Below are 19,807 nucleotides of genomic sequence, written 5' to 3' on the forward strand. Positions count from 1 at the left end.
AAGAAGCTTTAGAGGAGACTCTTGCTTTAAATAGTAACATATAAAGAGGATCGAATAATGCTGCAATTCTTTAAATTTAACAAAAGCTTTTTTGATGTGCAGCAGATTACAATTGCACTGAAATACACTATGAAAATAGCCTTCACATGTTAACAGATGTCATCTTTATGTAGGTAAACATCCAAGTTTTATCTCAGTCTTCTGTTATTTCTATCTCAAATACTACCTTCCTCTTTGCTTCATAACATTCTCCCTTTGAAGAAGAATAAAGCAAAGGCTTATGATCATTTACAAATCAAGATATTTAATATTAGTATTTCATCAGTGATTTAAAATATACTTTCAGGATATGTAAAATATAGCTAATATATACATATTTTTGGAAAAATAGAATAGCATTTCACAGAATAGGATATGGTTTTTGCACTGTGAATACTAATATTCTATTTTTGGAAGAAAATGGCTTTAGTAAATGATATAAATTAAAATAAAGAGGGTTGTCAATGCAAAAAAGAGATGACTTGTGATTAATTACTTACAAGCTGGACATTAAACAGTCTTCACAAATATATGACCATATGATTTATCATCCAGTGAGATGCTTCTGAGAGTAAAAGGGTACACTGATTGTATTTATCATTGGGGATAAAAAACCAGGAAAACCAGGGTGTTTGGCCATCCTCTTTTAAATGAAATTTTTCTTTTTTTTATTTAAAAAAGTTCAAAAACAAAACAAAATAGCTTGTTCAGATGCTAAACACATGGTTGGCAACTGGTCCCTTTTTCCATTAATTGCTTGATTTGTTATAATAAGATTAAACTATATAATCTGAATATGTTATTTTGACAATTTAGAAGAGAAAGAGAAACTAAGTGGGTAAGCTACCCTATTTTCACATTGTTCTCATCATTAAAAAATTGTTCCCCTTGATCAACAAAGAAATTAATCACAATAGTGAAGTTTGCTGGGTACCAATTCTCAGCTTTAAATATGCATTTTATATTTTTAAGATCATCCTGTTTTTATTATTGACCTGGTTGGCAGGTGGAGTTTATCTCCAGCCTCAGCCATTATTGATTGTGGCCATCACTAGCACTGTGTCGAAATGATTGATTCTTCTTTTTCTTTTTTGTATAGTTTGCTAGTTTGTTTTGTTCATCAGATTCCACATATGAATGAAATCATATGGTATTTCTCTTTCTCTGCTGGCTTATCTCATTTAGCATTATAGTCTCTAGGTCCATTCATGAGATGATTGACTCTGAAGCCATTTCAAGGCTGAGCGGACAGGCATGTGCTGATCAATTGGTGATGTCTGCAGAAGACATGGAATATGGAGCAATGGAAAGTGTGGCAAGTATTTAGACATATATCAGTTTTTTAAAAAAAATTTATCTATTCATTTTTAGAGAGAAAGGGGAGAGAGAGACAGAAGGAGGGGGAACAGGGAGCATCAACTCCCTTATGTGCCTTGACCAGGCAAGTCTGGGTTTCAAACTGGTGACCTCAGCGTTCCAGGTCAATGCTTTATCCACTGCACCACTACAGGTCAGGCAACATATATACATTTGAACAGTAATTTTCTGACATATATCTAATACATAGTTGATCACAAAAGAATTACACCTTGCTGACCCTGCATCTGCTACTTCATTAATTCTACTAAGTGTAATTAGTACACCAACCACACCACAGAACAATGCCATCATTCTTAACATATATGAAGATGGCAATCTCATGATTTCCACACATTCTTGTTTTATAACTTTCTTAGTCCATAGTCAAAGTAAGGAAAGATCAAATCCCTAACACCTGAATACAGAGTACTAGGGAAAAACACAGCAAACATGCTAATAATCGCTCCTCTAATCGCTCCTCTGTTTCTGTCCCTTACTAATTTTGTTCTTGGGGGCTATATTTTTATCTACTCAAGAGAATTTTAAGAAATAAAATAAAAATTAAATTTGCTTCTCTCCTTGCAATCTAATATTAATGTCTTGATTTTAAAATCACTCTTTTCAGCATTTCCTTCCCTACCATGTATTTTTGTATTATTTTTCCTTCATACAACAGAGAGATCTGTTCTGTGACTTGCAATGAGGAAAAATAAAAAGAATGTAGCTGATATTTAAAAAAAAAATTCAAGAGGTGCTCCTAATATTGCTGCTGCCTTTTTGACCAAGAAGTATGTTCCATCTTTGGATGTTAATTCTCTAATTTTAAAAAACACAGCAGAATGAAATTTATGTTGAGGGGGAAATTCAACGTCAGATTGCAAAGCAGCTTTCTCACATTAATTTTAACTACGCAGCTCTACTTTTCCAAGAGTGAAATCCTATTAAGGTGGCTTTCCAGAATATTTTGTGGGAAATAGGAATTACTAGATTGCAACTCCTTGTTCATGATCCCCAAACAGGAAACAAATTCATCGGGCAGCAGTGTCTGTTCTGGAATAGTTTCACTGGGCGAAGCATTTTCCAAAAGCATGGTACTTTCCCCCTCTGTTGAGTTTTGCCTGTCAGAAGGACTGCATTCTCCTTGATTTAAAATGAGGTTTAATTCTTCAAGAAATAGTGTATTACTTAGCGAATTCACATTTGAGACAGAAAGAGCAAAATTAGGATATTTTTTAAACCGGGCATTCTTCTCCAGGTCTAAGGAATCGACTAGTGGTTTAAGAGTTGAGGAAGCTGTCTCATCATTATCGCCAAGATGGTTTCCCTCACTGAGAACATTTGAAACCTGGGGTTTATAGCCAGTGTTGAGGTTAGGAAGATACACAGTGGTGGTGTTGGTGAGCAGGGACTTTTGCAGGCAGTCTCTTGTCTCCAAGGATCCTGCATTTTCCTTTTTGTAGTCTGTGGGCTTGTGTTCTTCTCGGAGAAGGATTTCTATCTCTGTAATCATTGGCTCAACATAGAGGACCTGTTCGCTGGAATTGTTATTCATAAATTCACTTTTTTCCTGGGAAGAAAAAGCATTGTTTTATTTTACAAAAGACATTTAAAGGGGCCAGCTGGTTAACAGAATAAGAAGTGGAATTCTAATTTCCCTCAACTCTCCTATCCCCCTCCCTTTTCTTATATTGTTTATCTTCCCATACAATTTTCTCCTTTGTTATCCTGCTCAATTCCAAATCTTTATTAAATCCTCCCATGAGGATATTGAAGGAAAGGAATAATAAAAATAATGCACGTTTTAAGCACACATCCTGGTTTAAAATTTTTAAAGAGAAAGAAGCATTTTGCATATTAACTTCATATTATTTCAGGGTCTTTTGAAATATGTTGGAATTCTTCGTAATATTACCGAGCCTTACAATAAGAAAATGCTTGGTTGCTTAAATGAAAAAAAGGGGTAGGAGGAAAATCCTGTTTTGTTTCCATTTGAGACTGCTATGAACTGAATGTTTGTGTCCCTCCAAAATTCATACGTCGAAGCCTTAATCCCCAGCATGATGGTATTAGGAGGTGGGTGTTTGAGGAGTAAGTTGACTTTGAATGGAGTCCTTAAGGCCCTGGCTGGTTTGCTCAGTGGTAGAGCGTCGGCCTGGCGTGCAGAAGTCCCCGGTTCGATTCCCGGCCAGGGCACACAGGAGAAGCGCCCATCTGCTTCTCCACCCCTCCCCCTCTCCTTCCTCTCTGTCTCTCTCTTCCCCTCCCGCAGCCAAGGCTCCATTGGAGCAAAGATGGCCCGGGTGCTGGGGATGGCTCCTTGGCCTCTGCCCCAGGCGCTAGAGTGGCTCTGGTCTCAGCAGAGCGACGCCCCAGAGGGGCAAAGCATCGCCCCCTGGTGGGCAGAGCATTGCCTTCTCTTCTTTGCTGGAGTGGAAACCAGGCCCACAGCTGGTAACACCATCTCCCACAGACCTCTCACATTTTTTTGTTGAATCCCATTGGGTCTCCAGAACGAGAAGGTGTCCTCCTTGGTCTTCACCTGCTTCTCCAATTTCATGTAAAACAAAAATCTCTTTGTGTCTTTGAGGCTCATTCAATTGAGCTTTTATACCCTCTTCCTTTGGTCCTTGAAGACACCTACCAATTGCACGGCCACCAAATGACTCTGGCACCTAGCCTACAATCTTCCACTTCACTTTTCTCTTTTGAATAGCATTGTTTCTTTCATCTACCCCTCTTTTCTTTTCCTAACTTGATCATCTCTCAAGTGTGATTTGAAATATGTATAATTTTATTTCTACATGTGTTTATACAGTTATGCTAATATGCACACAGATTTATTTATTGGAATGGAAATTCTACTCTGTTAAACTGCCCTCTTGGTCACAGCTGCCATTTAGTTTTTATCTGATGGTGTTCAGTTACCTGTAGCGTTTTCACAATATTACTGTTTTCCACATTAGGAATATCTTCATGAAGCCATTTTGGTATTAGCAATAAGATTCTTCTTTTAATTCTAAAAAACAAAAACGACGCATTAGAAGCATTCTACTATTTTAGGATTTGGTGCAGACAATCATGTAGGAGATTAGAAAATCTCCTAGAATAAAATGCATAATAAAAGTAAAAATTTCAGAAGCAGGAGCTAAGATTTCCATCTCTTTAAGTAGTTAAGTGGGAAGTTGATTTAATATCTGTTCAGAGTTTAATATCTGTTCTCTTCTCTTTATTGCTCTGTTACTCTCTAATGGTCTGGAACATTTCAAAGCACTCACACCAGATTCAAGACAAGTGGGAGAAGCACCCTGGAAGTGAAAACTGTGCATGTGTTAGATATGGCAGAGAGCATGATGAGCAGGAGATCTCAATGTGGAAACACCGGAAAACTTAAGGGATATTTTGTAGAACTTTCCAGTGTGACCATAACCACAGAAAGTATTAAAGAAGAGGCCTTAGCTGGGTAGCTCAGTTGGTGAGAGTATCATCCTAAAACAGAGGTTGTGGGTTCAGTTCCCAGTCAGGGCACATACAGGAACAGATGGACATTTCTGTCTTTCTCTCTCTCTCTAAAAATCAAGAAATAAATTTTTAAAAAGAACTTTAAAAAAAATAAAGGTTTAAAGAAGAGAATGTTTTATAATAAAACCATATAATTTGAGGTTCTCTAATTCTGAATTTGTAATGATTCCAAATAGGGTCAAGATGATAGTGGTGCCTCTAACTGTGTGTGGATGGAATGGGGCTGCGGAGATGCCTTACAGTATTGTGGCACAGTCAGGATAGCACTTGTCCCTTATTCAGGATCACTGGGGGGAGGCGATGGAAAGAAGCGGGAGAAGCTGTGTATGACTCCCTTCTTCACGAAAGCTACCCCTTGGCACTTTCTGCATTTACAGTAAAAATTGACTTGAGCAAAAAGGTTGTACCAGGAACTTAGAAGAAATGAAACTGAACCTCTGGCACATTTATCCACGTTAGCCAAGCATCCATTAACAACAGATCAGACTTGTTTATCTGTTTAAGCAGCTTCTCTATGAACTTTTACTAAGTAACAACCAAAATAGCTGAAGGTACTTTGCTAGTCCAATTTGACCTTGAACTGTAGGGTAGAAATAATTTTCTTACTTATGCAAACTTTTGTGATTCTGCTGTTTTGTTTTGTTTCATTTTAAATAATTTATACTCTCTTTCTATACCTAAAATTAGATCAAATTAGTAAACTTATGCTATTGTAGAAAACTTCTTATATAGCTGCTGATACAGTGAGAATATATATATACATCTATAGACATATAGATGTACAATATATATATGTATATTTACCCACTTTTGGTTTCATAATTTAAGATGTTTTACTCTCTGTTTTCCAGTTCTACTTCTGAAATAAAATTTATATATATATATCAGTATAATATATGGTTATAGTAAATAACAGTATGTGTTCATATGTATAATAGTTATATAAGAATTATCTCTTGTTTGTCTTTATAAAAAGAATGCTTATTTAAATAATTTAATTAGCAAAGAATTGTCTTATTTTCTTTAATTTTTTATTAGATTTATTGGAGTGACATTGGTTAATAAAATTATATAGGTTTCAGGTGCCTATTTTCTTATTTGTTCTTAAGAGGAAGTTAATTCTTAGTAACAAATTTAATGTTATTTAGAATTTTACACTAACTTAGACTTCTTTAAATAACAACACAAATAATATTTTTATGTGTTATAAATTTGAACATTAAAATGTTTCAAAAGGCTTTATAATCAAGTATATTTTAAAATGGCCTAAAATAACCCTGGCTGGGTAGTTCAGTTGGTTGGAACATTGTCCTGATGTGCCAAGGTTGTGGGTTTTATCCCAGTCAGGGCACATACAAGAATCAGCCAATGCATGCATAAATAAGTGGAACCACAAATCTATGTTGCTCTCTGTGGAGGAACAGTATGTGAATACACACACACACACACACACACACACACAGTGTGTCCGTAAAGTCATGGTGCACTTTTGACTGGTCACAGGAAAGCAACAAAAGACTATAGAAATGTGAAATCTGCACCAAATAAAAGGAAAACCCTCCCAGTTTCTGTAGGATGATGTGGCAGCATGTGCACATGTGCAGATGATGACCTAACACCGTGTATACAGTGGAGCAGCCCACAGCCATGCCAGTCGAGATGTGGTCGGTACAGAGGAAAGTGCAGTGTATTCTGTGGCTTGCTAAATTCGAATCCATGACCAAAGTGCAACGTGAATATCGGCGCGTTTTTAACGAAGCGCCACCACATAGGAATAACATTACTCGGTGGGATAAGCAGTTGAAGGAAACCCGCAGTTTGGTGGAGAAACCCCGTTCTGGTAGGCCATTAGTCAGTGACGAGTCTGTAGAGGCTATACGGGATAGCTACCTAAGGAGCCCTAAAAAATCTGTGCATGAGCCCACATTGAACTACACTGAATAGGTATGAAACTGGGAGAGTTTTCTTTTTATTTGGTGCAGATTTCACATTTCTATCGTCTTTTGTTGCTTTTCTGTGACCAGTCAAAAGTGCATCATGACTTTACGGACACACTGTATATATTCATATATATATATATGTATATGAATTATACACACACACATGAATTTGAACTCAATTGAACATGAACAATAAGGGTCACAAAAAATGGCTGCAGAAATGACTGAGTCATTGACTCAGGGCGGGATAAGAAGTCCTGCTGTAGTTTCCCCTGAAGCTGGGAGGATGTTCTTACCACTTGATTGCCAGTCTAAGCAATTATTATTATTATTTCAGAGCGTGGTGACCTTTCTTTACTCCTAGAGGTTATGCACAAAGGACCCTCATTTAATAACCTCCAGCCAAAAATTTCCTATAGATATATGTGGGGTCTCAGACCGCCCCTAAAGCTCTAGGGAACTCTTCTTTATTGATGCACACAGTGGGTGACCAACTTTGGAGCCCAGGCTGACACTTTCTGGTCTGGTGATGTGTTCCTCCACGGTGTGGTGAGATTTGTGCACACTCACAGTTCTCTTTTTCTTAGTCTATTGCTTTAACTAGCTATTACTCTAGAGCCCAGGCTGATGTTTTTCTGTCTGGTGATGCTGTGTAGAGGTAGAGCCCAGGCTGATGTTTGTTCGCCTGGTGATGTTGTATAGTTTATTGTTGTGTTGATTCTACTATAGGTTACATAAGTTCAAGCCCCTTTTGATTTTTGCTTTGATTACTTTTTATTGTTATTAATCATAATAAATTTCTTCCTAAAATCCACCCGTAACTGCAACTCTGTACCACGCCTCCTGCATAGCACACTTTCTTGTCTCCCCCTATTTCTCCCATCCTCTCATTCTAAAATGAATAAAATAAATTAAATAAAAATAAAACAAACGAAAATAAAGTTTATATTCATTTTCCCACCTTTTAAGGGTACTAGGGATATGTTTATTAATGTGTAATTTAAATACTTAGGTTCTGAGGAAATATCACACATAAATTTAAAAAGTAAGCAGTATACTTTATTTAGAATAGTTTATTCTAAATCTATTGCACTTTGATTATAAATTTAGAAGAAAGGTTATCTCATGAAGCTAGTGATGGCAACAAAGAGAAACCCAGTGCCAATTAGGCATGGATCATTCATATGTGTTAAAATGTGAGTCATTGCTGCCACATGAAACAACAGATTAGAAATATGTATTCAGTACATCTGGTAAAATTTAGGCAACCAAAGGCCTTGCTTTCCTCATAATCTTGTTTTTAAATAACTAGCTATAGATCTTACTAATATCATATTGGGGGAAAATGACTGAAGAAGGCCAAGGAGAGTGGGCACTGGGGCTGCATGCTAAAACACTAACACAATTGGTGTCGAAGTAGTGAATTCAGATGGTGCAACACTTCTGTGCACACTGATTCAGAGGATTTGCTTGGTTAGAATCTGAGGTAGGTTACAACTTAACTACTCTAAACCTAGTCACTGTAGATAAACTTAAAGGCACAGTGAGAGTACATGGCTGTGAGATCAGCCAGTTCTGACTCCTGCTTAGTGTTTAGTAATCTTGGGTTGACCACTTAACCTCTATCAGCCTTGTAGTCTTCTGTAAATCAGACCATTAAACATTTCTGGCAGGGTCATTTGAGGATTAAATGAATGCCGTTTGTAAAGAGTTTGGTATAAGTAGGTTCTCATTAAATACTGTTGCTTTCTCCGAATAAAAATGTTGATGGATTTTGCTCGTAAATAACTGAATTGGCTACATTTTGATGGTACAAATACATGTACAAAACAGAAATTCTGCAAAAACCTACCCAGTTCGGAGCGATTTGTTAAATATCCCAATCAATGAAAGAACTGACAGCAAAACAGCCAACGAGATCATTCCTGATAAAAGTCCAATGTCCTGTTGCCTGTTGTCTGAAGAGAAAGAAAAATGATTTTAGCTAAGCATTAGTGTCCATTTAATATCAGAATCATTGTTCTCACAAAGGCAAAGTCAGTGATCTCAAAGGAAAAGAAACAGCCTGACCAGGTGGTGGCGCCGTAGATAGAGCGTTGGACTGGGATGTGGAAGGATCCAGGTTTGAGACACCAAGGTCGCCAGCTTGAGCGTGGGCTCATCTGGTTTGAGCAAAAAGCTCACCGGCTTGGACCCAAGGTCGCTGGCTCCAGCAAGGGGTTAGTTACTCGGTCTGCTGAAGGCCCACAGTCAAGGCACATATGAGAAAGCAATCAATGAACAACTAAGAAGTCGCAACGCGCAACGAGAAACTAATGATTGATGCTTCTCATCTCTCTCTGTTCCTGTCTGTCTGGCTCTGTCTATCTCTGCCTCTGTAAAAAATATAAAAAATAAAAAAAAAATAAAAAAAGAAAAGAAACAGAGCAAAACAAAATTAATCTTGACCTTACACTATAAAGTGACTGCCCTTTCAAACTGCATAACAATTCTTTTTGTTTAAAAAAATTGGTTTGAATGTACATGATGTCAGTGGGTTTCTAGAAGTGCATCTCCAGCAAATGTGGTTAGCATTAGACATTCTTCTGAGCTTGTGCATGCATATTTTACATAAAAAGGTTAAGTGATGAACCCCATTTGGTGTTTCTGACAAAAGCAAGAATTCCCAATTGCTTGTAACAGAGTCTAAAACTGGCCACAATCACAACTGGGGTGTTGTTTTTTATTTAACCTATTGTGTGAGAAAGAAGTTATATAGAACTTGTCATCATTCTTTAAAAGTCATGAATTTTTTCCTGCTGAGGAAGGACATTCAACACCAAGTTTGGTTTCATATGTGCAATTTTAACATTAATAGTACATAATAGTTTTTATTTATTTAAAAATATGATTAACATGTATTTTTATCCTGCCTTTATTTTTTTAAGGGGCCCAATATTTTCTTCTGTGCCTGGGGCCTCAACCAACCTTAATCCACCTCTGACCTACCATACCCTTGGGAATCTCTAGGGCTGTCCAGCCCCTCTCCTAAAGCCAATTGGTGGGCAGAGGCTTAGATTACTTCAAAGTTCTAGAGAGATATGAAATTAGTGTTTTCTTAGGACTAAAACACGGATGCTGAAGATTTCATGCAACTAATGGAAGATACTGATTGGCACATACCCTTGGGCATTAGTGCTTGGAGGATGGAGAATACTCACGTTAACATCTGACTGGGTAAAGGGGACCAAGAGCAGAGCAGAGTGACCCGAGATACCCGGGTTTGAAATGGACTGTCACTTATCAGCTCTATAACTTTGGGGCATAATTATAAACTTGCTGAAGCTCAAGTTTTCTCTTCTGTAAAATAGAGATAATACCTATCTGATGGAACTGCCATAAGTTCCTAGCCTCCACTCTTCGCACAGAAATATCAAGGTGTGTAGGCATCAGTAGTTAGTGATCTGTATTCAACCTGTCGGCTTGTAAGCGATTCACATGTACAGAGTGCTCATACCTTGCTTCATGTTTCTTTATGACATTTTCCACCACCTGACTTTATTCTTCTTGTTTTGTTTGTTGTTTTTCTCACCTCCCCCATCTCTCTAGAATAAGCTCCGTGAGGACAGGGGCTTTGTTTATTTTTTTCACTACTGATTCCCCAGCCCCCAGAACAGAGCCTGGCACATAGTAGTTACTTAATGAATATTTGTTAAATAAATAAACACAAGTCCAAAGAATGTCAATATAATCTGGAAAAATTCTTTGCTATAACTGTCAGATTTCTATGCAAGAAAATGTCTACCAGTGGCCAGTAGTGAAATAGTCATGCTTAACATTTTCCAGTTTGGAATTTCAATGTAGAGTTGTATTTGCCCATTGCACACCTGATCTAAAATCTTTTTATGCCTAAAATGTGTAGGTATGTTCATCAATGGAAAATCTTGAGTCATACTAACAAATAAAATAGGATTGTTTTTTATGATAGAAAGTGTACAAACTTCAGAATTTGAAAGTCAGGATTTGAATTTTTGTCTGTCACTCAGTGTGAACTCGGACAAGTTCTTCAACCTCGGTGAGCTTCAGCTTTTCCTTCTGTAAAAAAGTATGAACCCTTCTCTCATCAGATTGTTTTGGAGATTGAAAAAGATGATGTATATAAAACTCCTAGCGCATGGTGTATATAAAACTCCTAGCCACTAAAATAATGGAAATATTTTACAGTGTGTCCGTAAAGTCATGGTGCACTTTTGACTGGTCACAGGAAAGCAACAAAAGACGATAGAAATGTGAAATCTGCACCAAATAAAATAAAAACTCTCCCAGTTTCTGTAGGATGATGTGGCAGCATGTGCGCATGTGCAGATGATGACGTAACACCGTGTATACAGCGGAGCAGCCCACGACCATGCCAGTCGAGATGTGGATGGTACAGAGGAAAGTTTAGTGTGTTCTGTGGCTTGCTAAATTCGAATCCGTGACCAAAGTGCAACGTGAATATCGGCGCTTTTATAACAAAGCACCACCACATAAGAACAACATTACTCGGTGGGATAAGCAGTTGAAGGAAACCCGCAGTTTGGTGGAGAAACCCCGTTCTGGTAGACCATCAGTCAGTGATGAGTCTTTAGAGGCTATACAGGATAGCTACCTAAGGAGCCCTAAAAAATCTGTGCATGAGCCCACATCAAACTGCACTGAATAGGTATGAAACTGGGAGAGTTTTCCTTTTATTTGGTGCAGACTTCACATTTCTATTATCTTTTGTTGCTTTCCTGTGACCAGTCAAAAGTGCACCATGATTTACAGACACACTGTAGAAAGAAGTCTTAGAGGCTTGAGCTCCAGCACCAATTGAAATGAAAATGTATCCAACCCAGAGCAAAAGCTGGTGAAATTCACCTTTACCACTCTTTAAATTCAATTTTAAGCCGACCTTTATTGATTCTTTTCCTATAGGAAGCATAAGGCAAATCTTCTTATCAAGAAATTTATGCCTGACACATAATTTTTTCCAGTATGGAGAATTCAAATAAATGATTAGTAAAGATTACTAGAAAAATCCAAGTTGTATTTTCTTACCAGAAATAAGGTGTCCTTTAAAGATAGAAGCAATTAGAAGCTCTGAATTCCGAGTATCATGTTGGGATGATTTCATTGTGACCAGGGGAACTTAAATAAAAAGAAAATAGCATCAGCTTTTCATATTTTGCACTCAGGTTACCCAGTTTCCTAGAGAGTTTCTTTACTTGTTTGGAGACGATTAAAGTAAAACAGTAACTTTAATAGGTTTGAAAAATGGCATAAAAGCAAAGGCCTTCGATTGTGTGTCTTTTCTTCTTTTTATTTAATTGGGTAAATCCAAAGGAAGAAATACTGAAAAACACACTAAAAATACTTAGGGTTTGTAAAACTTCAAGGTGTGTCCACTAATTTTATGAGGCTTCTAGGCAACAAATACCAAGGAGCTTGTTTTCATTCACTGAGCCAGAAAAATGCAGTAATTGGTCTCTACTTGATTCCCTCTAATAGATGATGCAGTAACATTTAAGTTTCCTTAAGAGCCTCCAACATGTGTCATTCTTGCCTTTGCACAATCTTTGAGATGCTGTTAGTGAACAGCATCTTGGCACCACATAGGAAGCCAAATTTTGATTATCAGACACTCTGAGGTTGTAACACAGGGGTGGAGTGTCATCAGTGACTTCCCTCTGCTCCAGTCCCGCTGGCAAGGATCCTGGCCAGCTCGGGCTCGTCCTAAAGGCTTTCAGGATGCTGCTAATGAAAGCTTCTGACCAGCATGGGTGAGCAACCTTGACTGTGAACTCGCTTTCAGTCTGAACTCAAAAGAGTCCTGGAGCTTCCTTACCCATCTCTTTGCTCCTGATCATTAAAAGCTGCCAGAGGTGATTTCAAGGACGTGATTCTCCCAGCTGACAGAAGACATTCCTGGAAATGGTTCTAAGCCCTGGATCTCCATGAGCACCTCAAGCCCTATTATTTAGTCAATCTGATTTCAGTGTTCAAAGGCCTCTTTTAAACGAATCACTTTGGGGGCCAGAGGAAATCATAAGTGGAGGTGTCCTTACTGGCCATTGAGATATCACACATCTATATAACAAGCTATGTGGCCCAGACAACTCTGTTTGAATAAAATATCAGAGTTCCCATAAAAAGGTTCTGTGGGTCTTTGGAAGGTTTTTTTTCTTTAAAGGTGGATCTGGTGCCAGCACAAGCTCAACTTAAGAGCAGTTTTCCAAGAACAATGGGCAGGGAATCTCAGAAGATGAAAACATCAGAAAAGACAAAAGTTCTTCCCTATGTTTTTGTGCTGGCTTCTCTGCAGCCAGAGGGAAATGTTTGACTGAATTGTGACAAATCAGAAATTCCTTCTGGCTTCTCCAGGCTTCACTAGGTCTTTTGTTCCAAGTATGTGGCTCCATCAGATTCTGAGGGAGCCAGATGATGCACCATGGCCGGCAGCCAGGCTTGCTCATCTCAAGTAGTATTTTATAAGCTTCTGTTCATTCTCAGGGAGCCCACACAGGAGTCTGCATCTCTACATCCGTTTGAAATTTTAAGATAAATGTACCATTAAAATGTGACACCATTTTCAATTTGTCGAAACCATGGGTTTATAGCATATGTTGCTGCATTACTATTTTCATTTTCACTATTTTAAAATTAGCGTTTTTATTCAAGAAGATATATTGCTGTTGGCTCCCCCCCTTTTTAAAAGACTTTATTTATTCATTTTAGAAAGAAGAGAGAGAGAGAAGGGGGGGTGGAGCAGGAAGCATCAACTCCCATATGTGCCTTGACCGGGCAAGCCCAGGGTTTCAAACTGGTGATCTCAGCATTCCAGGTCAATACTTCATCCACTGTGCTACCATAGGTCAGGCCATCTGTTGGCTTCTAATATAGATTAATGCAATTCTGTTGTATAAAGTACAGGTAGTTATTTGGCAGTGAAATTTTAGTTATTAATTTGCATCATATAAAAATAATTTTCAAATCTGACTAGGGCTTTATTAGCCCTAATAAAGAATAAACACGCCTGACCAGGCGGTGGCGCAGTGAATAGAGTGTCAGACTGGGATGTGGAGGACCCAGGTTTGAGATCCCGAGGTCGCCAGCTTGAGTGCGGGCTCATCTGGTTTGAGCAAAGCTCACCAGCTTGGACTCAAGGTCGCTGGCTCAAGCAAGGGGTTACTCAGTCTGCTGAAGGCCCGCGGTCAAGGAACATACGAGAAAGCAATCAATGAACAACTAAGGTGTCGCAATGAAAAACTGATGATTGATGCTTCTCATCTCCTCATCTCTCTTCATTCCTATCTCTCTGTCCCTATCTATCACTCTCTCTGACTCTCTCTCTGTCTCTGTAAAAAAAAAAAAAAGTAAACACAATCTTCCTTTAAGGTTTTTTGTTATCATAGTTTCAAATCAACCAGGTGCATTAGTTTAAATGAGATTATATTAAAGTCATTTAAAAGAGAGGCTTAATTATCAGAGAGTAATTTCATAAAGAATCAGATATCTGAAGTAAAATAATTTATAAACAAGATTATTTTACAAGGAATCAAGTCAATGGCAAAATTTTTAAGTGTAGGACTGAAATGAAGCTATATAGATTATATTCTTCATGGCATACTGCCACCAAGTGGTTAGGTAATTTCTTCTTAGATGATATTTAACATTTTTCATTATAAAAGCAGTAACCATAATAAGAAAGAAGAATTCTAACAGGAAAAATAAAAGAACCATCTCTAATCCTATCTTTGTAATCTACCTGCTATTAGTAATTTATAGTATTTCCAAGTACACATACAAAGGCATTCACAAACACAGAATGACGTACATGCACCACTTTTATAACTGAAAAACTATGTTAGCTGTGATCATCAGTGTATTGACTAATGTGCTAGAAAAATCTCTTGGTATTTTTATTGTTTAGTTAATGCCTATTGTGTCCATAATAGGACAGTTCTGTCTTTGCAACAGAATATTAAATATGTGCCTCTCACAGCACATAATTGAGTATACTCAGAAAACCCAAATCATCTCTACTTTGGTAAAATTTTTATTTAATTTATACACACTGACATTGGATATTAGAGGTAGTCTTATAGAAGAAATATGTTCATAAGAAATTAGAGTGGTTTCAAACAAAAAAATATTTAGTTTCTTATACTTAGCCATAATATACCACTTTTTTTTGGCCCATCAAACACCAGCCTAATTTAATCAACTCTGCTCAAAAGGATTTGGTCTTAGCAATAATATGTATTTCATCTGTTTCTTATGGATAATGTCACATCAATCTCCTCAGTACTTCCCTTTACATACTTCCTCTCATTCAATTCTCACAACTTTATCTGGTAGGTAATACTATTACCCTTATTTTTTATTTTTTATTTTTGTATTTTTCTGAAGTTGGAAACGGGGAGGCAGTCAGACAGACTCCTGCATGCGCCCGACCAGGATCCACCTGGCATGCCCACCAGGGGGCGATGCTCTGCCCATTTGGGGCATTGCTCTGTTGCGACCAGGGCCATTCTAGCGCCTGAGGCAGAGGCCATGGAGCCATCCTCAGCACCTGGGCCAACTTTGCTCCAATGGAGCCTTGGCTGTGGGAGGGGAAGAGAGAGACAGAAAGGAAGGAAGGGGGAGGGGTGGAGAAACAGATAGGCGCCTCTCCTGTGTGCCCTGGCCGGGAATTGAACCGGGGACTCCTGCACACCAGGCCAACGCTCTACCACTGAGCCAACTGGCCAGGGCCTATTACCCTTATTTTATGGAGGAGGAAACAAAGGTGTAAAAAGGCTAAACGACTTGCCCAAAGTCACATGAGTAGAAGTCTCAGAGCAAAAATTTCCATTCAGTTCTGACATTGACACATAGTTTTGCTGGTTGCTGGCCCCAATAATTTTGGTAATAACCTTACTTCTGTAGCTGGATGGCTTGAACGGGGAAGCTCAGTCAGCTCTGCAAGCAGCCTCCATCGTGCTGAGACTTAGCCATTGCTCCTCTGGGGGCTGGCCAGGGGGTTAGAGCTGCTGCCTTATGGGGCTCTGGACCCCACCACCGTGGGTTGTGGTTGGGCTAACCCGTTTAGCACTGATCCTTATAATATTCCAGCCTAAAGTTATTTTCTTCTGAAAAGCAACTTGTAAGCTGCTTGAAAAGTATAAAAGAGTATGGGGGAAAAAAGGCAATTTTATATTTCTTCACCAGCTGGGAACAATTCTTTTTATATTTGTTATTTTGTGTGTGTGTATCGGTACTGCTCTTTACTAAATGTTCTGTCTTGATTTTCTTTTTTATTAAATAGTATATCATAAACTTTTTTTTACATTTTTAAAAAGGTTTTATTTATAGATTTTACAGAAGGGTGGATAGCAAGAAGTATCAACTCATAGTTGCTTTACTTTAGTTGTTCATTGCTTGCTTGTCATTTGATGAATGTGCGTTGACCCAGCAAGCTCAGGGTTTTGAACTGGCGACCTCAGTGTTCCAGGTAGATGCTCTAGCCACTGAGCAACCACAGGTGAACATTTCCTCATTTTATTATAAATTGTTCAAAACCATGATACTAAAGACAACTTAATACTTCATTATGTTTGTACTTTATTTGTTCAGTCATTCCCCTATTGACACCAGCTTTGGACTCAGACAAAATTTAGTCCAAACCCTGGCTCTTCTACTTGGAGTTGCATAGCCCTGGGCAAATTGCTTAACTTCCTGTGACTCATTTTCTTCATTTGTAAAATTGGATAATAACCACTTCACTTATGAGGTTTGATGAGCTAATTCATATAAATCATTTAGTATCATGCCTTATGCAAATTAAAAGCTTAGTAAGTGTTAGCTATTGCTATTGTTGAATTTTTAGATTGTATTTCAAACTGTTACTATTATAACTAGCTCTGGGATAAATAGCACTGTACATAAATCTCCTTTCCAGATCTCTGTTTATTTACTAAGGCTAGATATCTATAAGTAGAATTACTGGCCCAAGAGAATTGACATTTATAAGGCACCTTTATTTACTTTTTCCCTTGCCAATCTTACCATCAAGATTTGACATCAAAAAGGCTTTGTTTTGACCAGAACTGACACAGAAACCTTTCTAGACCTTTCTTTCAGAAGGTTCTAAATATTCAAGAAAAAAGTCATATTAAAAGAGACAAAGGGTGTGTTTTTCAAATTATTGGAATATTTTTCTTTGGTCTTATTTTTCTTAAAACATAAACATCTCCTTTTGGTTTTGTTCTGATCTCCTTCTTCTAATAAGTTCTGCTGTTTCATAGTATTTAAGTGCTATCTCCCCAGGCCAGTTTAGCTCTGTGGTTGAAATTCAACATTATTGGGCCAATGGTAAAGATTTGACTCTAGTTCATGTCAGTGGCAAAGAAAAAGGCAATGGCCAGACATCAAATAGGCATTAGAAGCCCAGGGCAGAGAAAAGGATATGTCAGAACAAACTCATTGCCACACCTTGAAAAACAAGTCAAACGATGAATCATTTCATGGGTTATTCCTTGTATATTAAGACTAGAAGGGTATGCCTGGACATAGCAAGGGATTATCTCCCATACCTATATTCCTAGGCTGTAAGTATTAAGCACATAGAGGGAGAAGAAGGCAAGGAATATATGTATGGCAGTTATATTGTTAAAGAGAAAGAATAAGAAGAGGAAAAAGTAAAAAGCAACAGCCACCCATGAAATTTTTCAAAATGACATAGACCATATGTAGGTGAGGGTCTGACCTTGAAGTCTAGCAATATTTTGTATGCAGGAATGAGCAACTTCCAAGTTTTACCCAGTGGTTAAGATTCTTCAAAAGTGCAGCCTTGCTCTCAAACATAGCAGGTACTTATTCCTGAGTCTAAAGAGTTGAGTGGACATTTGCTATTTTTGCAGTTGCCCAGCACCAGGACATACTTCTTTCCAGGCATCCTAAAGTAGGTAAGAAGCAGGTAGGACGGCCCACTGTGGAAGCCTCAGGGGAGTGGAGACCCCCTCTCCCTGGAGCCATCAAATACCTATTGTACCAGCAGATGACCTGAACCTAGCTCCCCACACTTGCACAGAGCACACAGCTCCAGGAAATCACTAAGAAGCCAATATACCCTTGGCTGGGTAGCTCAGCTAGTTAAAGTGTCATTCAATATGCTAAGGTCACAGGTGTGATTCCCAGTCAGGACACATATAAGAATCAACTGATGAGGAAAAAAAAATCCCACAAAAACAAAGAATCAACTAATAAAAGCATAAATAAGTGGAACAACAAATCAGTGTTTCTCTCCATTCCTCTCTATCTAAAATTAATTAAAATAAATCTTAAAAAATTAAGAATCCAATATGAGTGCAGAAGCTATTACAGGGTCTGGTCACAGCAGCGCCAATGTATCCAGGGCACAGGGCAGGCAAGGCTGTGCTAATTGTAGGTTCTGACAAGGTGCTTCCTAGACTGCAATTCTGGCTGTGGTTCTGGCTCCTAATGTCCCTTAGATCCAGTTTGTGACCATTTTGCCAGCCTTCCTCTTGATTTTTGGCTATCTTCCCAATATTCTTCATCTGCTTAAGATGTCTGGGTCCTAATCCCAAGAATCTTTTAATAGATTATTTTATGTGGCAAAAGGGGCTTGAGATGAGAAGATTAGATTATAGGGATGGGTGTAATGAAATCTTAAAGTCCTTCAAAAGAATGCAGGAGTCAGAGAAAGAAATGAGAAGATGCTATGCTTCTGGCTTTAAGATAGGCCACAAACCAAGAAATGCAAGCAGCCTCTAGAATCCAGAAAAGCAATGAAACTAATTCTCTTTTGAAGCCTCCAAAAATAACACCACTCTGCTGATACCTTTTTAGCCCAGTGATACTGATCTTGGATTCTTCACCTCCACAACTATAAGATAGTAAATTTGTACTGTTTTAATCTACTAAGTTTGTGATAACTTGTTTGACCTACAACAGGAAACTAAATCAGAAGATTATTATTTCATGGGAATGCATAATTTTTAGTCTCTAGAAGTGGATTACAAACCTTAAAGAGATTGTGAAGCTCTTTTGAGGTTTTGGTTTTTGGCTTTTTATTCTACAAAATTTTAGTGGTTTACTAGGTAGGGACAGTATCAAAGAAGAAGAAATAAATGCAGATGAAGAGTCTAGAATGATTAATATGTTATGGAACATTGTATATCTGTTTAACCCAGTTTAGTAACCATGAATTTACAAATTTATAATCCATCTCAATATGAATGAATCAGAAATTTTTAATTACAAACAACAGAATTTTTGAAAAGTATATTCTGGGTGCCATCCTCTAATTTTATTATATTTAATATCAGCTATATTTAGTTACATTGATAGAACTTTTTTTTTCTTTTAGTCACTAAAAGTCCTGAAAAATGAGTGAGAATCTGTAGAGTCATTGGTAATGCAACAACCAATAGTGTTTTGTGAGAAGAAAATACCATGTGGTTTAATATCTTGCTCATACTTGCCTTCCTTTGGAGAATTGTCACACACACACACACACACACAAAAGAATAATGTGATTTCTCTGGGAAGCTTTTCTACTGCAGGTAGCAATTCAAGCAAGTTAATTAGTCACTATGAAATGTGACTGCCCTTCCCTCAAGCCTCTGACTTGTCATTAAAGAGATTATAGAGCCTGTGCCTTTTCTTCTTTACAAAGGGATCTGTATTAAATAGCAGAATTAAAAACACTCCTGCCTGGAAGTCCTCTTTTCACTTTTTTTACATCAGTAATAGAGAATTTAGGGAATTGACTTTCACATTCTCATTGTTGGTTTTCTATGCTAATAAATTATCTTTTCCCCTCTGGGGCTCTTTCTGTACTGCTGAAAGACCCCCAGAAATTTTTACAGTTCTCCAGGTTGGTGGTCTAGAGCAGTGGCCTCCAACCTTTTTTGGGCCAAGGACCGGTTTAATGTCAGAAAATA

At 37.9% G+C, this 19,807-nt stretch overlaps 1 protein-coding gene across 1 annotated transcript in view; it reads right to left on the reverse strand.

The window, feature by feature from the left end:
• Nucleotides 1-465: 465 nt before the first annotated feature.
• The window catches only part of IL23R (interleukin 23 receptor), a 101,886-nt gene continuing 82,544 nt past the window's right edge, over nucleotides 466-19,807 (reverse strand). The window contains exons 9-12 of the mRNA XM_066264984.1: nucleotides 11,919-12,008; nucleotides 8,710-8,815; nucleotides 4,324-4,414; nucleotides 466-2,965 (exon numbers count right to left, since the gene is read on the reverse strand). Of these exons, the coding sequence (XP_066121081.1) occupies nucleotides 2,315-2,965; nucleotides 4,324-4,414; nucleotides 8,710-8,815; nucleotides 11,919-12,008 (938 nt within the window). The 3' untranslated portion in view covers nucleotides 466-2,314. The remainder of the gene's footprint in view (nucleotides 2,966-4,323; nucleotides 4,415-8,709; nucleotides 8,816-11,918; nucleotides 12,009-19,807) is intronic.

Source organism: Saccopteryx bilineata, chromosome 3, assembly GCF_036850765.1.
Source record: "Saccopteryx bilineata isolate mSacBil1 chromosome 3, mSacBil1_pri_phased_curated, whole genome shotgun sequence".
Taxonomy (NCBI): domain Eukaryota; kingdom Metazoa; phylum Chordata; class Mammalia; order Chiroptera; family Emballonuridae; genus Saccopteryx; species Saccopteryx bilineata.